Source organism: Lepidochelys kempii, chromosome 18 (assembly GCF_965140285.1).
Source record: "Lepidochelys kempii isolate rLepKem1 chromosome 18, rLepKem1.hap1, whole genome shotgun sequence".
In the NCBI taxonomy this organism is placed as follows: Eukaryota; Metazoa; Chordata; order Testudines; family Cheloniidae; genus Lepidochelys; species Lepidochelys kempii.
In genome coordinates, this window is record NC_136397.1 from 13,666,898 (window position 1) to 13,694,177 (window position 27,280).

The 27,280-nt window shown below is 41.8% G+C and overlaps 1 protein-coding gene across 4 annotated transcripts in view; it reads right to left on the reverse strand.

The window, feature by feature from the left end:
• The window catches only part of PEX14 (peroxisomal biogenesis factor 14), a 158,038-nt gene that overhangs the window by 75,418 nt on the left and 55,340 nt on the right, over nt 1-27,280 (reverse strand). For all 4 annotated transcript variants that reach the window (XM_073316932.2, XM_073316933.2, XM_073316931.2 and 1 more), the window contains one exon: nt 1,288-1,410. In XM_073316932.2, coding sequence (XP_073173033.2) covers nt 1,288-1,410 — 123 coding nt within the window. The remainder of the gene's footprint in view (nt 1-1,287; nt 1,411-27,280) is intronic.

Below are 27,280 nucleotides of genomic sequence, written 5' to 3' on the forward strand. Positions count from 1 at the left end.
GTAGGAACAATAACAAGCTCAGTCCTTGGTACTTGGCAGGTAAGTGAAGGAAGAAATGCTTTTCAAACTGCCAGCCACAAATATGAGCTGAATAGTTCCTCTTGATGGATTTTTAATGGTGTGCACATTTTGGTTTTTATTGTATGGAGCTTAGGTACATTTGCATTTTAAAACAAACCTAGCAAAAAGTATACGTAAATCTTAAGTCTACACAGATTCCACTGGGACTTTTAAAACGGTGTGTGTGTGTGTATTTTAATATAACAGCCATATATACATATATATACACAGTACACCCAAAAATTTTGCAGTCCTTCTTTAAGAATGGGGGTGTGATTGGATAACACTAGGTGTTTTTGAAGATAAATAAGCACCATTATTATTTATAATTATTTGTAATGCCATAGCACCCAGAGCCCCAATCACAGGTGGGGACCTGTTTTAGATTTTGCATACACGCTAGGAAGACATAGTCCATGCCCTGAAGAACTTACATTCTAGTTTGCTGAAATTCTTTATTCACCTGTCTTAAGCAACTACTCAAGGGATCAATTATAAAAATCAGTCATTTATGGGAGGTAAGTCTTCCAATTAATATGGAGCAGAATTATACTCAGTACCTTTGTGGATAGTTTGTGATGGATTCCTAAAAGCAGGAGTTTGCCTAGTAAAGGTGAACTCTTGTACAGGTTCCATTGTAAAATAAATAACTTTTGACTTTTATAGCACTTTCTATCCAAGGACCTCATTCTACTATTCAAATATTAAATAATTAAATCTCATAAATCTCCTATGAGGTAGGGAAGTACTAGCCCCCAATTATTTTTTTTTTGGGGTGGGGGGGGAAATGAGGCCTACAAAGGTTAAGGGATTTGTCCAGATCTATACAGTGAGTCAGTGGCAGAGTTGGAAACAGAAACCAGATCTCTCTACACCATGATACCTAAGCATAAGCGACAACAGACTATCATTTACCACATTAGTCTGTGGACTAATATAGCTTGTACCTCAGCTGCCTTGTGTGACACCTTGTGATTGTGTCTGCTGTGTATTTATGTCACTTGCATCAACAATTAAAAAGTGTATTTAAAGTAAGATCAGGGGTCTGATTCTGACAAGTGGGCTATTTGCTAGAAACAACCACCGCAGATTCCACTGTTTCCTGGGATTCAGCATTGCAAGCTAGTATCGTTAAAGGAGCACAGAGGTAAGGAAGCAGATAGGGAATAGGATAGCAAAATCATTGCATAAAATGATAGGACCAGGTGCTTTCAAGAGGCTACTTACTGTACGGCAAGAGGTGAAGGGGCTGCGTTGGCACCAGCTGTGTGGAAGGACCCAGAGACTGTGGCTCATCTGTGGTAGTGCCCGACTGCTGGAAAGCCAGGTCAATTTCTTCATCCGTCAGTCCTGGGGGAGAAGAGGAAACGAGATCAGTTTAGCATCTTTACTCACTTGATGCGCCTGTAATTAAATCTGCAAGCCTGGCAGAACTCTTTCAAGCTGCAGAAGGATTCTGGTAGTGATTCGAGCAGCATCGCCTCCCCGATTTTGGATTCACTAAAATCACTCCCTCTCTTCTCTCAGTTGCAATTTAACCTCAAGCGACAGAATATTAGCCTCAACGCTGCTTCCAAATGTGGCTCATTCAATTTCCTTAATTTATCCTTGAGTTTATTGCTGCTTTGGAAGTAGTTTTCTATTGCAATTCTCCATTCTTCCCCCGAAAAAAGATACCATCAACTGCAAATGTGGCTCATTTTAATCTGTAATGGTGTAAAAAAAAAAAAAAAGAGGGGAAAAAACCAACAATAATGCATGAAAACAGACAGGGAAACAAAAAACTAATTATTGGGTTAGACGACTAATTAGTCTAGATCGTTTCCAAAGACGGGAATAATTTGCTTTATTTTATGACAAATGTAGAAATAAAAAGAAAAAATCAGGACTGACTGTGATTAGTATGAATGGGACATAGAATGAAAGGAGGAAATAAAACTAACAAAACAGATCAAAACAAGGCCAAGCTCAAACTTTCAGACTAGCACTGTCCCAGCCTACTACTGTCTGATTATATTGCCTGAGGCCAGCCTGGTTTTTATTTCGCACATCGCTGTAGCCAAGCTGCACACATGGTACATTGTGGTGCAGTCTTTCCTGTCACTGGAAAATGTGAAGGTGCCCATCTGTAAGTGGCCACAACATATGGAGAGAATTTGCCCTACGAGGGGAAAGAGAACAGCAGCTGAAAGATTCATGATGACCAGCATCTGTGAAGGAAGCAAGCACAGCTGGATGGCTTTTTCAACAGGAGAAAATGTGCTCTAGCAAAAGAATGTGGTGCTAGGGTGGAGACTGTGATGTGGGGCCTGGGAGAGTGTGTACTGTCTGTGGAATGCCATACACTGCACACAGAATCAGGAAAAAGGCCAGGTTCCTGCCCTGAGGAGCTTACAATCTAGCTCAGGCACCCCCACCACCACATGGGATAGCAGTGCTTATGCAAGAAAGTGTTGAAATACTGGGAGTGAGATGATCAGAGTAGCCGGGCTTGCAAAAGAAACAAATTTCAAGGGGGCTGGGATCTGGAGGAGAAGAGAGGGGCAACTTGGCTCTCAGAAAGCAGTTCCAAGCAGACAGGACGGCAAGGAAGATGGCATGAAGCTGAGAGTGGGGGGAGAAATCAGAGGGAGCACTTTCTCTCAAGCATGAGATTAGCAGAGTACTGCCACATGGTTATTCTTGGTACTATTGGCAGATAGAATGCTTGGAACTTTCCCCCTAGAGCACTTAACATCATGGTGAGGAGTAATATAGGACACATACAGGATTCTGAGAGCATTACTCCTGCTTGGAGAAGTTAACCTAGGATCTGAAATCTGACCGCATGTTCTGCATCCACACAGAACAGACTAATCCATAACACAAACAACACTGCAAGAAGTAGGTGTTTGAGGCGATCTTTGGACAGCTACTTATTAATGCATAGCACTGACAACACTTCTGATCTTCAGAGGGTTTTATATTTATTAGCTGATCTTCATAACACTCCTATGAGTTACGTTACTTATTATCATGCCAATTTTACAATGGGAAAACCGATGCACAGAAAGGTTAAGTGACTTGTCCAAGGTCACAGAGAGTTGTCAGTGTCAGAAACAGGATTATAAATCTGAAGTTCCTGGCTCCCAGTCTTGTGCTTAGGCAACACACACACACACTCACTCTCTCTCTCTCTACCTGTGTTGGATGCATGCCTCATCAGGGCAGAGACTCAGAAAGAGACACATGAAAAACAAAGAGAGATGGTCTACATCAACTCAGGCTTCTATTTTAAAGTCCCAGTAGCAATATTTATGGTATCTAAACCATGTTAGAAAGCAAAGTCCTAATAAGAAAGGAACTGCTTTAACCAGTTCATAATTATCCAATAGAAGAGAGAGCATAAGCAGATGCCAGCATTGTAGATCACCAGCAACTGTGGAATTTTATAAAGCTGGAGCCAGACACACAAGCCAATATTAGCTGCTGGCTGCAAATGTGGCTCTCTCTAAAAAGGGGCATTTTGTTCTATTTCCATGCAAAGGTAGCAGATGTGATAACATTTAACATTGAAGAACATACAATTAGTTATGGAGGATACTTTGTCCTTGAGATCTTTGAGCTATGAAAAGAACAGGAAATAATGCTCATTGTTTCCCGCCCCCTCAATTCTCAGCCTGTTTGGGAAAAAAAAAAGTTTTACAGATAAAATTTCTTGCATTATTCTGGTCATGCCCACTAATGACACGATAGTGTCACTATTTCCATTACAAAATCCTGTTTTAACAGGGAAGGAAAAACTCATGTGAATGGTAATGAGATATGGAGCCTTTCATATCTAGGTTGCTGGTTTGAATCCAGCACAAGTTAGGAGTGAGTGAAAGTTGCTACAGACCAATGGCTATTCTGTGGCCTCCATGAAGTAGCCTCATTCACATTACTAGTCGACAACAAATCTCTGCATCTCAGAAAACACTACCAAATTGGTCCCCCTGTTAATAAGCAGAGGACAAGATTATAACAAGCAGAGACTGAACACTGTCAATCTGGCACTTTTCACAAACGCTAACAAAAATGTACAATATATTTGAAAAAGTCTTTTCTCAGGAGTATATAATTTAGCCATCAAAGTTCACTTTGGACTGAAATTTGCCTCACATACCCCAGTAGCAATTTTTCCAAACTCAGGTATGTCTAACTTTGTTTTCCAGGCTCGGGAATGCAAAAAATTATATCATTAATATAAGGACATGGGAATTTCTGTACCAGATCAGAACACTGGAACATCTAGCCCCCGTGTCCTGTCTTGACTTACCATGATGGCTGGTCTGCTCTTTATTAAACAAATTCAAGTAACTTGACCTCACTCCACCTATGTCTCTTCTGGCTTGCCTAAGCCAAAATGAAGCCAAGGGTCTTGGTACTACCCAGAGACAATACTTCAATAGAGCCTATCAGCTACTTAGAGAAGAGAAAGTGCTGGTGTAAGTGACACCAGGTCACTATATTCACCATGTATCATGGCAGAAGAATATTTCCACTACTTGGCTGCTCTTGGGTTGGTGCTGGTTCATGGACAACAAACCTCATCAGCTTCCACCATTCGCCTCCCACCACAACTTCCACTAAGAATTTATAGTCCTTCATCACAGCAGCATCTAAAAAGCATTCACAGTCTTGTTCATTTCTCTTATCTAGTATGAATTTAGCAACCCAAATATAACACAGTCTCTCTTGGGCACACAACAGTGCCACAAAATCTAAAGTCTTGTGCTTAATAAGATTGTCTTTGGGGACAACTGTGTCAATAGAATCATATCAGTATAATAGAAGATTCCCCCCTCCCAACCCTCGCCTCCCCCCAGTTTGAAAGGCAAACATTTTAGATCTTCTGGAGTTGCAGCAAGATCAAGACCATGCAGAATCCAAAAGGTTAAAAGGAACAATAAAGGAAACTGCCAATTGTAAGTGAATTATATTTGGCTTTGAAAGCTGAGCCACGGCTATATTATAAAAGGCATCTCTTTGCGTTGTTTACCATCACCCTGACTAATGCAGGCCTTTTTTTTTGTTTTAAATAATCTCATGCAAATTAGACACACACTTCCTTCCAGTTGATTGCTATCTGCAAGGAATAATCTAACCACAGAGGGTACTGAGAAAGGACTGAACTGAGAAGGATGTAAGGAAACTGTCTTCACAGCCCTACAGAATGCAAACCTCCCCCACCTCCCATCTCTGGTCCATCTATCTCATACCTCCTTAGAGCCACAGCTTTTGTAAGAATTAGTCATAATTTTCATAAAGTCATAAAATTTTCTTTTTAGGTCTGAGGGTGTTGATTTGCATTATCTGACACTCAACAGTGTTTTGCATTCAGATGTTCTTGTTGCCTTTCTCTCAGGAACTTCACTATTGTTGCCATTTCCGATTTTCAGGAAAACCACCCAGCCTCTGTAAATTGTAGTTAAACACAGAATCAAAACAAATTAGAGAATGAAGCAGGGAGGTAAAAGTCCCCTTTGCGCCTGGGATATCGTGTTGGAAGCTCCATTGCTTGGGACTTTTAAAATTATACTATCTATCTACAAAAAGAAAAGGAGTACTTGTGGCACCTTAGAGACTAACAAATTTATTTGAGCGTAAGCTTTTGTGAGCTACAGCTCACTTCAGCTGTAGCTCACGAAAGCTTATGCTCAAATAAATTTGTTAGTCTCTAAGGTGCCACAAGTCCTTCTTTTCTTTTTGCGGATACAGACTAACACGGCTGCTACTCTGAAAACTCTCTACCTAGACTCTTTTATAAAATCCATTATCGTAGTACCTGAGGACTTCACACAAAATAAAACTTTTATTCTTGCAACACCTCTGTGAGGGAGGGAAGTATTGCTGTCCCCGCATTTTACAGTTGGGAAAGTGATGCACAGAGAGATTAAAGTGACTTATCCAAGATCACACAAGCTAGGTCTATTCTACAGACCTATATCGGTATAACTATGTCACACTGGGGTGTGAAAAATCCATACCCCTGAACAAAGCAGTTATAGCAACCTAATCCATACCCCCTCCCCCTAGTGTAGTCAGTGCTATGTCGACCAGAAAACTTCTCCCACCAACAGAGCTACTGCCTCTCGGGGAGGTGGATTAACTACGCTGACGGGAAAAGCTCTCCCATCAGCACAGTAGCGTCTTCACTAAAGCACTACAGCAGTTGTGCCGCTGTAGCCCTGTACATGAAGAAAAGCCCGCAGTTAGTCTGTGGGAGAGCTGGGAACTGCCCCCAATCTGCTATGTCCCAGCCCTGTGCCTTAACTACAAGGCCAGCACTTCCTGGATAAAACACGAGGATAACATAGGGTAGGGAAAAATCCTGCATTAGCTGGGAGATGGACAAAATGAGCTATTAAAACCCTTTTATCTCCAACATACGCTCCTGTTAGGGCACTTTGTTCATTCCCCATCCTGTGTGGGTATTGTTCCCTACAATAATACTCGCCAGAGCTTCACCCAGTTCAGTGACTCAAGCAACAGGATTTTCACTAGTTCTCTGAAGGTAGAATTGGTTTTGAGGAGAAAACGTCACGCTAGGAAAGGATAAGAAACTTTATCCCTGCCCCAGCAGAAAAAAATGTTGAGTAAAATTCTTTTGTCGGTTTCAAAAGCTGACTTTACTATCACTTTGTCTGATAGACTGGCCCCAGGGGCTGTTGCCACACCTACACTTCTACAGAGACAAACAAGCAGGTTTTTTCCCCTCCCCTCCCTGTTTCTGTTGAAAAGCAAACAAAATAAAACTGGCTGACTTTGTTTAATTGCCATGAATCACCTGCCTGCATGATGCCTATATCAAATCACATAACTGAAAGGAAGACCTATCAGCAGGTATCCTGAAATGACATTACAGTCCTGTTCCTGAAAGCCACTGAGTCACCTGTTCTCATAAGAACATGGTCACAGTTTAAAAGAATCACCATAGAAGCATCCTGGAATCTGATCCACATTAATGATTCTACCTGTTCAGAGTAAGTTCCATGCACTGCTACCTGGGTCCTTTTAATCCAGATGCCAGTACTGTTTTTCCTCCAACACCCAGTCCTTTGAAAAAGTTCACAGAGTTTCATACATATCACTGGGGTCAAAGGTACAATCCCTTGATCCTTCTCCTTCCATATGTCCTTGATAAAGGGCCAACATCAGGTCAATTTCAGCTTAAGGTTTTACCAAAACTCAAAGTCAATAGAAACATCTCTGTGATTTTTTTTCTTCATTTAAATGAAGTCATTTATTTGGATCTGAACACTTTCCAGATGCACTTGTAACTCCAGTATTGTACAAGCACATGTGAACCTGAATGTCAACATGAAAATGACCAGTCTAGTTTAACTGTCAAACAGAGAAAGGAAAAAAGTAAAGCAATTTTCAAACTAATTTAGAATGCTTTGAATTATTTCCACTTTAATAATCTACGGCACTGTTAATTACACAACTGAGAACTATTTATTTATTTATTTCTGTACAACTGTTTAATGTGCCAGAGGTCCCTCTAAGCAGCATTCGGACTTGACAACAGTGCCTTCCTCTCAGTTATCTTGCCCTAACTTAAGAGAAACCCTGATTGACAGCACAAGGCTAAATATTCAGCTAAGCACCTAGGAAGGAAAGGGTTAAAAATGGCATACTATTTTCCCTGGACATTAAAAAAAAACCCTGGCAGCAGTTTCTCTTCCTGGGCTTTTGGAGTCTATAATAAAATAAAGTGTAATGGAGGAGAGGAGGGCAATGTCAGAGGGTGAGGGTTTGGGAGAGAGGTTGTTAAGTATCTCCCTCTCCTCAGCCATGTTTACTCCATTTACAGGACCCTGAGTGACTGATATATGGACAGAGGGAGAATAAGCAGGCAGTTGCTGCCTCCCCAAATATCAGAGTGGTGGGGGAGACACCCTCAAATGCCTAAAACCCTCAAACTCTCTGTAAAGTGCTCAAAATTAAAAAGGCAGACGGAGAGACTCAGCCAGGGAAAGAAGAAAAAGTAAAACAGGAGGAAAATTTTTATTTATTATTAACATTTTGTTGGAACAGTGGAGTGCAATAAGGACTCTCAGAGCCGTTAAAAGTCGCTGGGTGACCTGTAGACCCCTATTTCCCAGAGCCTTGTATAAAATTGAATTTTTTAAACATAAATTACACGTAATGACGACACTGTAAAAACTAACAGTAATGGAAAGCTGTGCTGTATTTCATTAGCCTGTATTATTCCATGCCACCTGATCCAGCCGGGCCTTGTTTATGAGTTAGTGTGTTAGCAGATGCCGATGGAAGCATTTGCTTCGACCTTGCTCTTCTCATTGGGGCATGAAATTACGACGGCAGCACCTTGATATTACAGCCATAAATACAGTAAACTGCAAATTTAAGCCAACGGCTCCTATTGTCTCCGAACATAAAGCTGATCGGTATTTATTTAAAAGGAGAACGAAAAAAAATATTATATATCACCTTGTTTATGGGTCTGATCCCCTCCCCCCCTTAATCTGCCTTATTCACTTGGTTAAATACTAAACAAACAAACTAAATCCTCCCTATTTTCTACTGATTATATATTCTCATGAAATGAGTATTGTTTTCATAAAACTGGATCAAAGTATCTTCACCCTGAACAAGAAGGGTCTGGCTACTGGTTTAGTGCATCTTTAAATGAAAAACCAGGAACACATGCTGCAACTTTTCCTCTTTGTTTCTAAATGTGAGAAGTTCAAAATATACTATGAAAAAGTTGCTACTGGTCACTCAGTGGGGCGGGGCGGTGTTTGTGTGTGAGAGAGAGAGAGACACACACACATATTGTGTATGTTTTCCTCCAGTTATCTTCTGTTTTAAAATATGGTCCTTGTTAATGCTATTTCAAAAGGTGGCAGCAAAAGAACAAACACAGAAAAATAAATTTACAAAATAAAAAATAGGCACACACAAGAAAATGGTAGATCTCTCCCCTTAAGAAGCAGGAAAAGCTTGGAGCATCATCTCCCATGGGCATTTTGGGTAAATACCCATGCACTAAGATGCCCACACAATATATTAAATATAGGAGAGAAAAAAATCAACACAAAGGCAAAAGGACACTGGGTTATTGCAAAGCATATCACAGCATAAATCACAGCATTATAAGCTAGTGCAAAATGTATTTCACTGGTGGTTTAAAGGAGAGTAGACACAGTTTTGCCTGTCATAAGAGAGGTCAGGTCTTCCTCTTCTAATGCAAAGAGAGCTCTCCATTTGTATGAAGTATGTTATCTCTGTCCCACCCAGGAAAAAAGGGAGGGATAGCCAAAGCAAAGGCTTCCAGTACTAAATTATACATTTCAGGGACCCAAATTAGATTAGATAAATCACTAGAAATAGAGTATAGGGAACAATCATGGAAGAGGAGGAGGAAGTGGTTTGATTATGTGATGTAATATAGGAGGTCTTATCTATTTCAAAATTCTGTGAGGCTGCCAGATGCAGCATCACGGCCTCAATAGGATTTGAACTCATCACCTTTGAATCAACAGACTGCTTGCTCAGTTTGATTGTCACAGATTTTGCACAAGATCAGACAGGATCAGAAGTGCTCATGGTCTTAGTTACAGAGCACTCAAAGTTTTGTCCCTGAATATGGTCAAATTCCTATGTCACTACTATATGCAAAACCAGATAGGGACCTGTCTCTTTCTTAGCTCCTTACAAGGAGGCACTTGTCTATTAGACGTACCAAGTCTTTCTAGGTAGTGGTAAAACCAGCAAACAAGACAGAAGTGAGCTACCCCTCTATGTAACCTATACAGAGAGGTTTCAGAGTAACAGTCGTGTTAGTCTGTATTCACAAAAAGAAAAGGAGTACTTGTGCCACCTTAGAGACTAACCAATTTATTTGAGCGTAAGCTTTCGTGAGCTACAGCTTAAGCTTATGCTCAAATAAATTGGTTAGTCTCTAAGGTGCCACAAGTACTCCTTTTCTTTTTACCAAGAATGGAAGATGATCAAGACTAAATCTTCTCAGGAACATTTGCTTGAGGGCCAGCATGTAAATCCACCCCCTAAAAATCCCAGATAATAGAGGAGGTTAGATGCTAACCTAATAAGCCTAATGTTCTCATAATGTAAACACTTACTACCACGACAACTAGGCCTCCTTGGAAATGGGGCTCTGTATTCAGAGAAATGGACTCCTGATGCACCTAGCAGCTAATTCCTGTTCAAAAACATCAGATCGCATACTGTGGTCAGAGTCCTTGCACATGGTGGCAGCTGGCAGGTCACATGGTGCTGGCTCCCCTCCTCATTACTTTATTTGTATTACAGTAGTGCCTAGAGCCCCCAACAGAGATCAGGGCCCTGTTGTGCTAGGTGTTGTCCATACACATAGTGGGGGGAACTCTCTGCCTAAGAGCTCACAGTCTAAATAGACAAGATAGAGCAAGGGTGAGGGAAGAAAGACAGGGGAGGTGACTTGGCCAAGGTCACAAAGCAGGTCAATGGCAGAGCTGGGCATAGAACCCTCTTCCCATGAGTCCTAGTCTAGTGCCCTGTCCACTGAACCATGGTGCTCCTTTTTTCTAAGCTGATACTACAGGCATCAAAAGGGTCTAGGTACCTGTAAAAGATGCTAGAACAAGGAGCGGAGGCCAACCTAGCTGCCTCCATTACGGCCCATGACTAAAATAATAGGAAGAGGAAAAGAGGAGGAAGTAACAGGAGGTGCCACTGGGGATCTTAGACAACAGTAGGACTACTAAGGCCACCACCAGGAGACGCTGGCAGGAGAAGAGCAGGGAACCAGGAAGCATGTGAAGGGGAGTCAGTGGACAGATTATCAAGGGGAGTAGGTATCTGGGCAGCACACAAAGGGAGCTGGAACAAGAGGGAAGGGTACCTAGAGACTGGGTAGCATGTTCAGGGAGTCGGAAACCAAGAGCTATAGCACACAGGCAGGGGAGAAGGGAACCAGACAGCAAAGAGGCATGTGCGTGGAGAGAGAGGACTCAGTCGATTTGTTGTATCCACCTGCTTTTTCTGGTCTTTTACTTAAGATTGTAAATTATTTGGTGCAGGGACTCTTGTTCTGTGTCTGGACAGCACTGGGCACAATAGGGCCTCGATCCATCAATGGAGCTCCTTGGTGCTATCACAATACAAAGAATATATAACAACAATGCATGGAAGGGGAAGATGACATTAAGAACAGATAAAGACACAGTGTGATCAGTTGTTTGGCTGGGTTTTTTTAAGGACAAAAAGGTAATTGCATTAAACACAATTAAATTACAACAATATTTTCCTAATCTTAATTTTTCTGGTAAGCAATTGCTATAATTGTCACAGGGATGCTGTGTGACTGGAAATGAAATTGGAAAGTAGTCCATGAAACCTATTCTTTGCTAAAGTGGGGACCATGCTAACAACTCATATTCCGAAGGATCCAGGAGGAAAAGGCTATGGGCTCGCTTCTCTGATACGTGAATAGTTTTTGGTCTACACAGCACACAAATTAGCCAGCTATTGGGGGTGGAGAGGCGGGGAAGAAAATCCTCACCAAATCTTAGTTTAAAAAAGTTAGCTATAGAAACTAGCATGGCTGCCAATCTTAACAAGAAACAGAAAGGTTGAAAAACTTTCATACAGTTCCTAAGTGTGAAACAAATGTCCATCCTTAACTCCTTAAAAGTTATTTAGTAGCAGAGAATGATGAGAATAATACTGACATTTGGCTGATGTACAGTCAGAGAGAACTTTTTCTCTGGGTGGGAGAGGAGAAAATGTCAGTATTTTGGGGGTACGGACGGAAAAGTTTGAGGTTCTCTTTCAAAATCAGGTGACACCAAAAAAAAAAAATCAATTTCAGAAGGATTTTTTTTAAGTCTTATCTTTAGAATTAAAATATTAAACTATATTTTCAGCTCATATGACCTGACCCACATCAAACAGTTGCATCTTCAAGGCACAACCTGCCATGCTGATCCCTTCAGGACCTAGGCTGACTGATATGGTGGGAGGGATAGCTCAGTAGTTTGAGCATTGGCCTGCTAAACCCAGGGTTGTGAGTTCAATCCTTGAGGAAGCCATTTAGGGATCTGGGGCAAAAATTGGGGATTGGCCCTGCTTTGAGCAGGGGGTTGGACTAGATGACGCCCTGAGGTCCCTTCCAACCCTGATATTCTATGATGAACATCACTACAGAATTCTAGCACAGAAGATGAGGGAGGCAGCGGGAACTCAAACAGTAACTTTGTTATTGCAGGGGAGCTGTAGCAAAAAAGCTTAAGTGGCTCCTTTGTTGAGGTGCTCAATGGTGACCTCTGAAGACTCTGTCTTTACAAGGTGACTTGCTCCCAGAACTGAAAACGGAAAGCACAGGCCTCCAATAGTCCAAGGTATGAGAATTGTTGGCCACATATGGACCTTTCTTCAAAGTTCCCATGTAAGATCAAATTAACTTGAAGAGGAAACATTTTGAATGGTAGAGAGGAGAGGCATCATTTTATAGACTGACAGGTTTGGTTAACTCTTTTGGTCAGGATTCCCTTGCTGGAAAGTGGTTCTGGAGTTCGCCCTCACTTTCCAATCGTCCCCAAATTTTCATAAATAAACTTTTATAAAAATTCCAGTTTCTTCTGTAGGTTTATCCACTTATGCCACATGGCTCTGCATCTCTTGATAGACTTGGAATGAATTTGGATCAGAAAATTCACATCGACCTGCAGGACTGGAAGACTAGTATGAAACTTCAGACCCAGAGTTTTTGAAGTCTGAGGTTTCGGAGTAACAAATCTTACAGAAGTACTGGTGATGCCTTGCTGGCATACTCAGGGCATATTAAAGAATCATTTAACAGGATTTGTTAGGAAGTCTGGGGTATAGCAGAATTTCTATATGAAAGAATGAGAAATATTTTCTTCAGTTGCTATTCCTGGTTCTTTATTTTACTCTAGAATTTCTGATGGCTCCACTAGCAAGGGAATCTGGCATATTTTACATTAAACAATGGCTATCAGGGAGTACTCTCTACAGCCTAAGGTTGATTGGAATGTATTTGCCTTGATGTTTCTTGCTGCCTCTGTTACTATCAACATTTTAAACTTCACAAATGAACCAACTAAACAAATCAGCCTAGGCTAATGCCAAGAAAAAACATCTAAAATGTGTAGCTGTTGACCCTTTTAAGTGTGCGATAGGCAGAGACGTACCAAAGGTACATTAAGTCACATACAATTATTGCCATGTATATTATGCCTTCCTTACACAACAGGAAGTGTTGCTATAATGGGGTGAGCACAATTACCTACTACTGCCCATTCCCAAAGCCACGGGAGAATGCTCTAATGAAATGAACACAGGATGGAAGCCAGGAACTAGAGAGTTTTAAATCCTTCTCTGTCACAGATTCCCTCTTTGCATCATGCAAGTCACCTCACCTTTCTGCCTCAATTTGCCCATCTGTAATATGGGGATAATGTTGCACACCTATACACTTCATCAGGGTATTGAGGGGATTAACTTGATAAGGAAAAATCCATCTAAGTGGTAGGTATTATATGGCACCTCTGATTTGCATCTCCCTGAAAGTGAGAGACATGCCAATATATTCATATGAGGAAGCGTGGTAGCTAGTATTCATTATACATCATGCCTGGTTTCTTTATTCTTTTTTGTTTTAGATACATCTTTTAAATGTCATTAAAACAATGTTTGTTGAATGCTAGTACAAAGCTAGCCACCTGTAAAATTAAAGGCTGATGGCGCCAATAAAAGGGTTGAAATACATTCTATTTAAGAGGTTCCTGCATTGTAATTTTAAAATATATTTTTAAATTATATCTACCTGCCCTTCACAATTCTGTTGGTTACCTCATATGCATTTAGAAAACAACTATCTATGTCATCACACAGGACACTGATCTCAGGTGGGGGGTAAGACACAGCAGCAGATGAACTTTTAAGAAACAAAAATTTTGTATTTGGGTTATGTGTACTTAGTAACAAAGGAGAAAGGAAGAAAGACAGAAAATACAGGGGACATGCAAATCTAATGGAAAATGTTCCATTTAGACAAAAGAGCGTTTTTTTCCATGAGTCTTCAGCAGCTCTTCAGAGTTCTGAATAAAACTAAAGAAGTCTGGATAAATTGCCCAAAAGACGACTCATGCTAACAACAGTAAAAATAACGAAGCAGTGGAAAATATTATGGTGACTACACAAACGCACACAGCGTACTCAACTGGTAAGGTATAAAAGGAGTTGCATCATTGCTCTCTCTGGGCATACACAAAACATGGTTCTCTAGGGTTACGATTACCATGCCAAATATACCTCCGGAGTTTTCTTTCTTGTATAATAAAAAGCCTTTGGGTTCTATTAAAATCAGGTTTCTGGGGTGAACACTCAATTGTGATTTCAAGATTTGCTTTCAATGAACAGTGGTTGTTTTCTGCCAGCGAACTCATTGGCTGGAATCTTCACAGAATGCAAACAAAAGAGAGGCAACAACATGGTGGAAGTATATTCATTTAATAACTGGCGTGAATATTCAGAAACATTTGTGTGTATGTTAGTGAGCATCCGTTAGACTAGATGGTGGGGCAGCTGGAGGGTCTGGAGATTTTCCAGTATCCTTTCACATTGTGCCAGGACAGGTCTTGAAGTTCTGGTGTCTGGAAATACTCTCCAGACAAATGAAACAAATATAGTAGGGGGATGAGAAGAGGCAGACAGACCCTAGATGGCACTAAACAGGAAAGCAACAGGGGGTAGCCGTGTTAGTCTGTACCCACAAAAACAACAAGGAGTCCGATGGCACCTTAAAGACTAACAGATTTATTTGAGCATAAACTTTCGTGGGTAAAAACCCCACTTCTTCAGATGCGGCCGTGCCTGTGGATGGTCAACGTAAACAAACTGTCTCGCAGCGCACCAGTGGATTACCCTGACGGGGCGTGCATAGCCCGCGGGCTGCAGGTTGCCCACCTCTGCTTTACAGTCACTGCAGTGTCTGAAGTTCATCAGAATGACTCCATTCACTTCTTACCCCATTTTCTCCCTGGTTTTCTTTAATTGTTCCTCTTGCCTGTCCCAGGCGGCCTGGCATGAAGCAAGTTCTGCCTTTATGATGCAATACCTGGAACTAGGTGAGGCCCCAACTCCTCTGATAACTTAACCAACAGGCAACAGCAGCTTGTGTTCTTATTGACAGCACACAGGTGCTAGTAAATACCAACCCCCAGGGTATTCTCTGTAAACACATAGCCGCCGACGCCCCCTTCTCCCCGCAGCTCCTAACACACACATGCTCGCTTTACCGACACTGAACTCACACCTCACAAACAAATTATTTAACTACTCTGTTCCCCAAGGGATACAGTGATCATTTCAAATGCAGCTCCCTGCTCGCCTCTCACATACACGCAACAGCCTGATAGGTTAAATGCTGCCATTTAATTACCGTAATGGAAGCTGCTATTTTTTGGTTCCCCTGAACTCCTCTTCTCTCTCGCTCTTTTTAAATACACTCAGAGTCATCTTTTAAACATGTATTTTATATTTCTGGGTTTAACAGCTGCATGCTCCTGGTTACTCTAGGAGCGGGAGCAGGGATATTCTTCACTTAAGATATGAGAAACTGGTCTTTTAAATGCCCAAAGAGAGGGACTGGGGGAAATGTAGCAGAAAGGGGCATATGCCAAGCATTATAGAGACAGCCTGCCCTTTCATCTACTTACATGATTCTGTTTGGACTGTGGGGAATACAACTAGTTACAAACGAAGCTGGGGCCTGTAGAAGGAAATACATAAAAATAGTCTGAGAAATTATGCTGTCTCAATAACAACACATTGATTTATATTGGCACCTTAGCACAATATGGTGGTTTAAGCTCAGGACTGGGAGCAAGGAACTCCTCTATTCTAATTCCAGATCTGGTACACTGACTCCTTAACCTCTGTACCTCAGTTTCTTCATCTGTAAAATTGGGATAATAATACTTGCCGCCTACCTCCCAGCAGCTTCCTGAGGATTAACATTTGTAAAATGCTTTTAAAATGAAAAGGGCTAATCAGATGAGGAAGTACAATCAGAACGGAGTGTAGAAAAGGAGATAATAATGCTTCGCTTCCACACAGTGTGTTTTGAGGATTAGCTAATGTTTGTACAGTGCTTTCAACATGTAAATCGCTCTAGAAGTGCAGGATATAAATTTGTTAACTTCCTGGCCATACTGCAAAGTATCTCTTCTTGCAGGAATTTAGGGAGGGGGCTGAGGGATTATTATAGTTTATTACTGGGGAGGAGTATAATAGTGATATTATGAGACTACATCAATAATGATTTATTCTTTGTAGTGTACGGTAATTAGAAAGCACCTAAGAGCAAAATATAGGCATTTATAGTCAAAATTAATGTTTTACATGTTCTCATGCCTCAGCATTCCTAGAAAATACCAGAGCTATATATCCGCCCCCTAAATGGGAAATGCTTCCATGGCAGTACAGAATTCTGCCAACAGGCAAGATTTAGATATGCGATTTGTTCAGTGGCCTCCGGCCACAGTCCAATGTCCTATCTCTTTGTGCAAAGACACAACCCAGCCTCCCTCTGGAGTAAGGCCACCTACTGGCACCCCTACCCACCCCCCAATGGAATCTTAAAGGTGAGGCAGGGCAGCAGAGGCACAGATAAATTTAATTTTGTTTATCACCATAAAAAGGGACATTTCCACATGGACAGCAAGGACATGAATATCGTGTGTATGCAGGGGCAGGGGGGAATTATAAACGCATTTTTGGCGAAATTCAATAAAGCTGATTCCACTGCATAAGGTCAGCAATTTACTTTAAAAAATGATATGATTGCAACTTTTAATATAACCCATGTATTTGCTGCAAGATGTTCTAGAAGATTGTGTAATGTAACCATCCGACCGCTCCACAGGAGCAGAGATCACCCCATTTACCCTTTATTGTCTTGATAAAAGCAATGCACATTTGCACAATATGACAAAGTCAACAGTTTTTACTTAAGAGAGCCTCAGATTTAATAGAGAACGAATTCTCCTCTCATATCCTAGGGCTGGGGGTCTGTTCTGGGCTAGGATCCATCAGAAAGAATCAGAAAGAACAAACGCAAGACTTAACTCTCCTCCTATCCAAGGAGGGTCCTCCCCAGGTTAAAATTAGTGAGGGAGTGGTGGGAAGCAGAAAAGAATAATGTGATTATAGCAACATGAGCACTCAGTCCCCTTGTCGCTACAAAATATGTGGTCTATTACACAACAAAACTGTGGTCCAGGAGAGCCCACAGATTAAATTAACATGGAGACAATTCATCTCCCGCATCCCACCCCGGGCAGGGCAGCACCAACATGAGTGGGATAGGTTTCATTGGAAGAGTAACATGGCATGTCCTAGATTACATTCCCCACTCCACCCCAGGGGAGAGGGCTGTCCCTCCAGAACTGGAAGAGAAAGTTCATTCATGAATGGGTTACAGACTGAATTTCCCTGGGCTGGATGGCCATGGAGACTGAACTCCTCCTTCAATCCAAAAACATATTTTTATACAAGCATACATAGATCTCTTTGGCTGTCTGAAGGTGAAGCTTGCTTCAAAGGTCAGAGCTCCAGGGCTAGATTAGGATTGCATGCAATCTGCTTGAGCCTTGGCATTCTGACAAACTTCCCCTGCCTTATACGTCCGATTGAGGTAAATTCTCTCTCTGAAAGTGCGGTTCAAAAATCACGCATTGCAGGATACACACTTGTTTAGCAACTTTGCTATGAGGATCCCAAATCCCTTTACAAATGTGAATTGATTAAAGCTCAGCATGCCTGTGAGGTGGAAGTAATCATCATTATCCCCATTTTATAGATGAGGATGCTGAGGCCCAGAGAGATTATGTTACTTGCCTCAGATCATGCAAGAAGTTCATGGCAGAGACAGGAACAGAACCTAGATCTCCTGACACCTGGTCCTGAGATTTAACCATCACACCAGCCTACCTCTAGCTGCCCTATATTTATTGTCTCACTCAAGGATATCCAGTTAAATTTGCTAAATACATACATCAAAAGATGACTTTCCTGTCACTGATGCAATCTCAACCTAGGGTCTGAAGATCTAGCTTTGTTCTCCTTGCCCAGCATCATCAATACTAAAGACTCAAAACTCAGAATTTAGCTGACAATTTGATCCAGAATGGAATCCAGCTCATGCTGCCATCGTGGTATTAGCTCTGCAGTGCTAACAGGAATGGAAACAAGGCTTTGACAGTAAACAAGGCCAGTATGACTCAAAACACACACAGGAAGCAAAAGGAGCTAATTTTGCAGAGTCACTTTTAACCACTTCTACATTACATAGTTATTGTCAGAGAGCCAAAATGAAAGTCACTGTTAAAACAGTAACACTCCATTTATTTGTTAAAATAAAGGCTACATCTGGAGCAAACACAACTTTCTAGGCACTGTCTGAGTGCGTTCTGGGCTCTGTATAAATGTATTCCAATTTACCAATACTTTGCAAACTATGAAGACACAACACAGGTGCTGATGGACCCTGCTCCACTGAAATACTGCTGAATTTCCTGGACAACAAGTGAACTGGGAGAAATGGAAATTGTGCCTGATTCTTCACTCACTGTACTGTAAATGAAATCAGCTCTCTTTTTCTGTGGAATGCACATCTAAATGGCTCAAGTGTGTCACAGGGTGAGCCTGAAGTAAGAGAGAGGCTATTACCACTAACGTGACTTGTACCCTCTGTTATGGAACAAATAAACGAGCATTTTAAGGATGTCAAATCTGTGAGTCTCTCTTCCTCAATGGATTCTTCTACAACATCATTAAAACATCAAACGGGTGCTTCATGCAATGCACTTTCCAGAGCCTTGCACAGAAACCAGATGAAAAAGTCACCGCAATTTTCATCTTTTCGACATGAAACTGCAAAGCACTTATCAAACCCCACTGGAAATGTTACTTAAAGGGTCATACTGTCAAGGTTGGTTGGCCCTAAGTTTGCCCTTCCTTTTTTCTTCTTCTGTCTTTTTGCAGGTCCAAGTGGGGGTTCCCCCCATCAGCAAATGCTGCAGTTCAAAGCCAGCAGCCTAGCACATCATGAGCAACCCTGCAAGCATGAAACAGGGTGTGCTGCTCTGCTTCTGGGAGCAAGCCTACAAAAATAAACAATTAGATACTTATTTGGTTGCAGGAAGAATTTCCGTAAAGAAGCATTTCAGTTCCAAGTAGAGCTGGTCAAAAATTTTCCAAAAAACATTTTTCCATTAGAAAATGCTGATTCAACTAAACAGAAACATTTCACAGGAAGACCCTCAATTTCATTGACGGTTTCAATGAGAAGTTATCCAAACATTCTGTTTCGATAACATCAAAATATTCTGTTTCAATTTCATCATTTTGACTTTTATATTATGTTTTATTACATCCGTCCCTTATATTATACATTATAATAGCAAGAAAATATTTTGGAATACTTCATTTTGCAAAAAATTCTGAATTTTCAATTTTTCATTCCAATTCAATACCTCAGAATTTCCAATAGGACAGAAATTTCATTTTTCAACCAGCTCTAATTTCAACCTTTTACAGTGTTATACAAAGCAACTTTTAAAAAAATTATTATGCGTCCCTTGACCACAGTGGGGTTTCAAACAAAAAGAGATCATTTCTAAAGTCTCCTGACCTGCACTAAATGTTTAGAGGCATTCACTATGCTTCCCAGTCCCATTCTTGATTCCATCCCTGATATTTCCCATCAAAAATAAAGGCTGGGTGATTTTTCAACAATTGATAACATTTCTGCTAAGCAAAGCCCATGCGTCAGAACATAAGATGATCTCTTGCAGTGATCGGGAAGGATCTCCCCTTCTTTTGTCTCCAGCATCAACAAGCAGCTATCCTAGAAGTTGCATGTTTTTTGTCATTTCTTGAATCCCAGGCACTGGCCATAATCAGAGGCAGGATGTGAATCATTCTCCCCATTAGTATGGGGGTCCAGTGGCTTGCCCCCTATCTTTCTTCCAAATCTTCCAAATATCCCTCATCCTAAAAGCTCCACCTTTTTCAAAAGCTCAGCAGCCCCAAGGAATAGCCCTATCTAATCGACTCCCCGGGATATCCTAACAGTTGATCGGTTGGTGAAGCTTTGCTGGCATTGCTGTTGCACATTTCCTCTTGGCACAAAGCTGAGAAAATCTGTAGAGTTCATGACAAGTTCAGATAACACAAGCAGTGGGAAAACTGATGGGGGAAGAAGAGTCAGCATGATGAATAGGCTGGCACAGAACACCAGATGATGGATATGCACATGCGAGACTGGCAGGATAGGGAGACATCTCTTCTTAGCAGATGGATGGAGATTCTCAATCATTTTCAGGAAAAAAAATTAAACTAACAACATAGAGCTGTGGTCCTAATCTCCAACTCATGAATGCATTTGTACTACTGGGTCATGAGCAACCTGCAGCAGGAATCTTCTGTGTATATGCTGAACATTATCAGCATTGGGCAAACATTAGCAGAGTGCCAAGAGCAGATGTGACTGCAGATAACTTGGATTCAAATGGAAACTGTTGCAAGTTTGCTAGTGCTGAAAAACACGTTCAGTCTCTCACTCTTCATTCTATGGCTCTGGATTGAGTCCCAGGGAGCTCATCAGATCTTGAAAGATAAACAGGGTCATGTTGGCTCAATACATGGTAGCGAGGACATCAAAGACCACTGTGATAAATGAAGGGGGAGGGGGGAGAGCTCCCTTTTATGGACACTCAGCCAGCCAGTAGCTCTAAAATCCCTCTTAGTAGCTGTTCTCTAATTGTTCTACCTGAAAAGGGTTAAAAAGTTTCACTGCTATGCACAGGTAAAAGGAAGTGAGTGGACACCTGGCCAGAAGAGCCAATGGAAAGGCTAGAACTTTTTAAAATTGAAAAATGACTCCCCTTTTGTCTGTCTGGGTTGTTCTCCGGGGAGAGGTGGACAGGACAGAGCTCTGCTGTAAGGGCTTGGGCCAGGAATGAAAACCCATCAGTATCATACCTAGAAACTACTCATTTGAAACCCCAGATATGTAAGTAGATCAGGAAATGTCTAAGACGACGCAATTAGGTTTATCTCTTTTATTCCTTTATGGCTTGCGGAGTCCTCTGTGCTAACCCCAGGTGCTTTTTGTTTTGCTTGTAACCTTTAAGCTGGACCTCAAGAAAGCTATTCTTGATGCTTCATCCTTGTAGGTTTTTTTTTTTAAATCTAGCAAATGCCTAAGTTCCAAGATGTATTTTCTTTCTTTTTTTTAATTAATGAAATTTACCTTTTTTAAGAAGAGAATTGGATTTTTGTGTCTTAAGAGATTTGTGCACAGGTTGTTTAATTAGCTGGTGGGAACAGCTGATTTCTTTTCTTTTTTCTCTTTCTCAGCTCTTCCCCAGAGGGCAGGTGAAAGGGCTTGATGGTACCCCACAGGAAGGAATTCCCAAGTGTGCCTTCCTGGGTTCTCAAAGGGGTTCTGCACTTGGGTGGTGGCAGCATCTACCCATCCAAGGTCAGAGAGAAGCTGTAATTTTGGGAGTTTAATACAAGCCTGGAGTGGCCAGTATTAATTTTTAGAATCCTTGCGGGCCCCCATCTTCTGCACTCGAAGTGCCACAGTGGAGAATTAGCCTTGACAACCACAACAATATTGCAGGAAGGGGTGTTGGGTATTCGTTCCTCAAACTTAATAAGGAGCCAGTGTCCCAGAATAATGTAAAAGGATACTGGGATGTGCCTTTCATATGAGACATAAAAACATAGAACCCGACTCTTTGTGGTTACTGAAGATGCCATAGTGCCTTTCAAGTATCTTAGCAAATTTTTAACTCAGGTAATTACATTCTCCATCCCTACAAGTCTCCACCTGCAAGATCACTTGGATACAGTATTCTTCATTTCCTGTCCTAAAACTCTTGCAATAGCATTAAACAGCTGCTGCATTCTACCTTCAAGGTGGCTCCATTTCAATGGTAGGTGAAGTGATCTCTCATCATAACCCTTTTATACCTCTCAAGAGGGTGTTGAGTGTCTAAATCAGCTGATGGGTGTAATGTGCTCCAAGAGCCTCAGATGAAATGCACTACAGAAATGTAGACAATTATTTACTTTGCAAATACTCCATTTCCAGGGGAAAGTGCCATCCAACCTCTCTTCAGCACTCTTGTTTTATCTGTCTACAAAGGTTTTTATCATATCTGAGCAGCTGTTCTAAACTTCTGAATCACTGTTTGGAGTAAGCATCCTCCCTGGTTTCGGCTATTCCATTCAGCTCTTTTCTCTTACTCTGGTCTGAGGTTGTTGGCTCCAGTTGTATTGCATGCATAATATACTGAGAATTCTCATGTAATTGCAAAGCAAACTAAAGTTACTAACAGCCACATTTTCAGCTCTGGCCTCTAGCTTTCCATCCCTTTTTTGTTGTCCATGCTAGTCATGGGGTCTGCACAGTCATTTGCACACACCACTTAGACAGCTGGACAGCCAGTTATCCAATCTGCATGTGCCATAAGTGATAAGCAACCACTAGCACAATCAGTTGCATGCACAGAAGTGGACACACAAAAAACAAAGGCTGGCTGAAAATCTGTCTCTTAATGCCTTCGCTCCATTTCTTGCCCCTCTCTTCCTAAATCCATATCCTGCTAAGTCAAGAGAGAATGACTAAACTAGTCTGGATATATGACCCCTCTCTACACATCCCTGAGTCAAACTAAGTGTGTCTTCAAAAGCTGGAGGAGAGGACCTCCACAATCCTCCTGGGATGTGTGGGTCTTGGCAGCACGTTACTAACTGGATCTTTTTGCATGAGCTGTCACTGGACTCCGTTGACTTGCAGTGTGTTTTGTGCTCAAGGAAAAGCTTGGTAAAAATTGTTCAAGCTTCACTGAGACATGTTAAAGAATTAATTACAAAGTAAAGCTGAAGGAGAAAATTAATTTTAGAAACACAAGAGGTTACTTTTCTTTTCCTCCCTTTTCTGGAGGTGGGGGAGGAAAGGCCGTTATTTTCACTGGCATCCTGAGGGCAGAAGCTGGGAGCTGTCCAGTCGATAACCTGGCCATCAGAACAAGGTTTGTAATTAAAAGGTCAGTGACCTGGAAAGCTAGGGCCTCACTCTCAGGGCTTCTCAGTAATGATGGAGCTATTAAATTAAGACGTATGAAATCAATGCTAAAAGAGCTTTCATGGTAACAAGATTCCATTCAAGGACATGCAAACTGCCTCATGAAATGGACTTAAATTATAAAAAAGGAAAGTAATAAAAGAGAGTTAAACTGAAATCTGCAGAAGAATTTACTCCCCTTAAAACTCGCCAACTACAGGCTGTGGCCCCTCCTATCCCATCCTCAACGTGATCCACCACGGGTTTTCTGCAGCGGTTTGTCTTCAGCAAAGAGGCTGTTTAGTTACTGGTGGGGGTTCAACTTCCAGGAATGCAGTTGATTAAAAGGAGAAAGAGAAGGGAGCTGATTTTCTACAGCAGACTCCTGGATTGAGTACTTTTGTTTCCTAAGGAGTAAATACCTTTGGTCCTTTGTGGAGTGGGGCACGTAAAACTCCATAATTTATGTAATGCCTTTTTACCAGCATCTTAGGAGCCCTCACCTCCAGCTGCCTTCTATCCTCCAGTCTGACAACCACCTCCCACTTCTATCATCTTCTTTACTTGAACTGCACTGAAAAAGCTGTGTGGAACCCACAGGCCACAGAGCCGTGGAAAAACTTCTGTATTTACTTGCTTCCTACAAGCCGAGGTAATGAAACAGATAAATAGACCCAACATGTTAAGGGCAAAGCTTCCCACCGACCTCCTGCTCATCTCATCAAACAGAAGTTTGACTCGGTTGGGAAGCAGGCGTATATGAACATACAAAGCACCAATCAAGGTAATAAGTGTTCTAAAGAGAGTTTCTGACCCCACACATTTCTGGATTTACTCTTCCCCAATGTAATTCAACAGCGACCGTAGTCTATCTAAGGTACTTATAAGGCCCACATCACTGTAGTACCTGAGCACCTCACAATCTTGAATGAATTTATTCTCCTTACTCCCGTGTGATCGGGCAGTGCTATGATCTCCAGTTTACAAATGGGGAACAGAGGCTAAGTATCTTGCCCAAGATCACACAGGAAGTCTATGACTGAGCAGAGATTTAGACAGAGGCTCCCAAGCCAAAGGCTAGCACCCTAACCACTGGACCATCCTCCCTTTGCAGTCACATGTTACAGATTCAGAACACAATTTTAACCCGCATGAGCTACTAGATGGGTAGTTGAGCATTACAGGACATCTGAGCTGCAACAGCTCAACAACAGACATATACCCACCAGGGTTTAAACCCCACATACTGTCTAATTACTCCCCAGGCACCGATTCTCCGTGGCGTATCATCAGCAGGATCAGCTACTTGGACAAAAAACAAACAGCATCTTTGTTTCCCTTTCAGATACTCTGAAGGAAAACAGCTGCTTTTCCCCTTCATCTGAAGAAGTTCACAATAAAAAGGAGGAAATGTCATAAATTACACAAAATGCCAGTGTAAGCTTCAAAGAAAATGACAAATGATTCTAATAACTTCATGTTTCTCATTAATGCCTCTGAATTTAGAAAGTTTTAAAGTGTTCAAGACGATGCAGAAATCTCATTGAACTTTTGAAGGACCTTAAATCCAGGACACTTTCCTCACGCTCTCCATCTTCATCAGGCTTATTACCCCAGGCCTGTAATATACAACCCCCAACCTCTTAACTTCACAGAAATAGGGGCAGCCTCCCTCCACTACCACCCAGCTGCTGTTTCACAAGAAAACAAACCCAACCCAGCTGACAATTCTAAAGTAACCTTCATTTCAGACTGAACTGACATGCACCCCTGGGACCACAATTTCTATATTAAATATTAAACAATGTTTAAAAAAAACAAAATTGGATTTGCCTTTTCAAGTCAAGATTATAATTCAAGGCACTGTGTCACTGCAAGTTCCAGATGTGAAACTTCCTAAGCAAAGCTGAGACTGCAGTAGCTGGGAGTACCCCTGCTGCCAGTGCCCTGACCCCTGCTGCCAGTGCCCTGACCCCCTACATTCCCCTCCTACTGGAACAGATTGCAACTAGGGTAGCTGAGAGCTCCCCCACAGCCAGGGTATCAGTCTCTTTCCTTACAGCTCTCAGAAAGCCAGTGGTCCTGCCCCATTCTCTGCAGCAAAATCTGCTGGAAGAAACTACAACCAGAACAACTGCAAAATCCCCCCAGGAGATGATGCCTCTGTATTATTCCCTACAGAGATATGTACAAAGTTATTTTTAACATATGGGTTCATAGAAATGTTTATATGATATGACATGATAGATATGCTCTGATACATGATACAATATATGATATAAGGAAGGAGTGTTGTCTAGGGGTTTGAACAGGGGACTGCTAGTCAGGACTCCTGGGTTCTCTTCTTAACTCTGTCACTGCCTTGCTGTGTGCCCTTGGGTCAGGCAGCTTAACCCTCTCAGGGTATGTATACACTGCAATAAACCACCCATGGCTGGCTCGTGTCAGTTGACTAGGGCTCACAGGGCTCAGGTTGCAGGGCTATAAAATTGTACTGTAGATGTTTGGTTGTGGGCTGAAGCCTAGGCTCTGGGACAGGTCGGCTGAGTGGTGTCGGTGGCCTGTGATATACAGGAAGTCCAACAAGATGATCTCGTGATTCTTCCTGGCCTTAATCTCTATGATTCTCGAAGTCACGAGATCCTCGATGAAACATGCTGCAGACTTGCACAGTAATTACTAATGAATACATGGACAGGATTTTTTCTCTGAGGATAAGTCTTGAAATTTCCACTCCAGGAAGTCCTGGTAGAATACTCTTTACTAGAATTCAGGAAAAACACTGGACAGTTACTTAGAATGCCAATGGGTAGGTCTCAGGCTGTAATTGGAACTGAATACTCAACCATGTTAATTCTCCTACATATGCCCAGGGTTGAACTAGTCACATCTAGGGTTAGGAAAGAATTTTTCCTTCCCCTTAGGGCACAACTGGCATGATGCACATGTGCATCTCTTTGCTCTGGAGCACTGAGCAAAGGTAACATTATATGATCAAGTGGGCAGATCCCATATGATCAAGTTCCCAATAACTCCTGGGTGCAGGCATTGCTGGACTCTGTTCCTTCCTTTCTCCTACTGTTAAATTTCCATATGAGCAATTAGCGCAAAGGGGAGGGAGGGAATTAACAAACAGGAACAAACAGTTCTACCAAACAGTTTCTCCTCTTTGGTAATTATTAGCCAAGTAATTCACAAGAAGTATTAGTCGGGCCATAGTGTCTCTCTGCCTCCTTCTCCCCACCCCTCCTCTTCTCCCAGTCAGGGATTTATTAAAATTAAACAGATTAGATGGAGCTCCTGATACTAAAAACTGCTCAGCGAAGCCTGCGGTGGGGAAGTGCAGAGCAAACACCAGAGACATTTGTCTCTAAATTGCTCTAAATACCTTCTGCAAATGAAATTCTAACCCAGCTACGTTTAGAGAGAGAAAATGAGGAATAACTGGTCATTGTCAGCAGAGGAGAAGATCAGGCGGTTATAATATTGCACGATATACTGGGGGCTAAGAATCTCTCGGCAACAATAGATTTTGTATCAGGTTACCCCGGGTAATCAGCACAGCTTTTAGGCTCAGCTTTCCCCTGCTTCATTGCTTTGATGATAGAGTTGAAATCCCCAAGCTTTTATGATAAATTACTCCCCGTAGGTCCACATATTTCAAGGAAAAACTCACAGAGCAGAGTGGCCAACAAGCTCCAAATTTTGCCATACTGGCAAATCCAATGTCATCCTGATGGCAGAGAAGGACAAACAACGCACCTAGCAGAGTTGCATCCCCTTTCTGGGCTGCTTTGTAACTGACACTAGGGCCAGCGGGGAAAGGACCCTATTCCAAATGATGTACCTGCAGAGTACTGTTTATGGCAAAGCTGTTAGAACCCAACTCCTACCTTTGTGCTTTCTGCCCCAAGATGAGCAGGGGTGCCTGTAAGTAGATTATCTCATGCCATCGAGTATCATGGATTTCACTAACAATTCATATCTCCAGCCTGGATAATATATTCCTGGGCTTTCTTACTTTCCATAGCTCAAGGTCTTTGGCTGAAGAATTCAAATTAC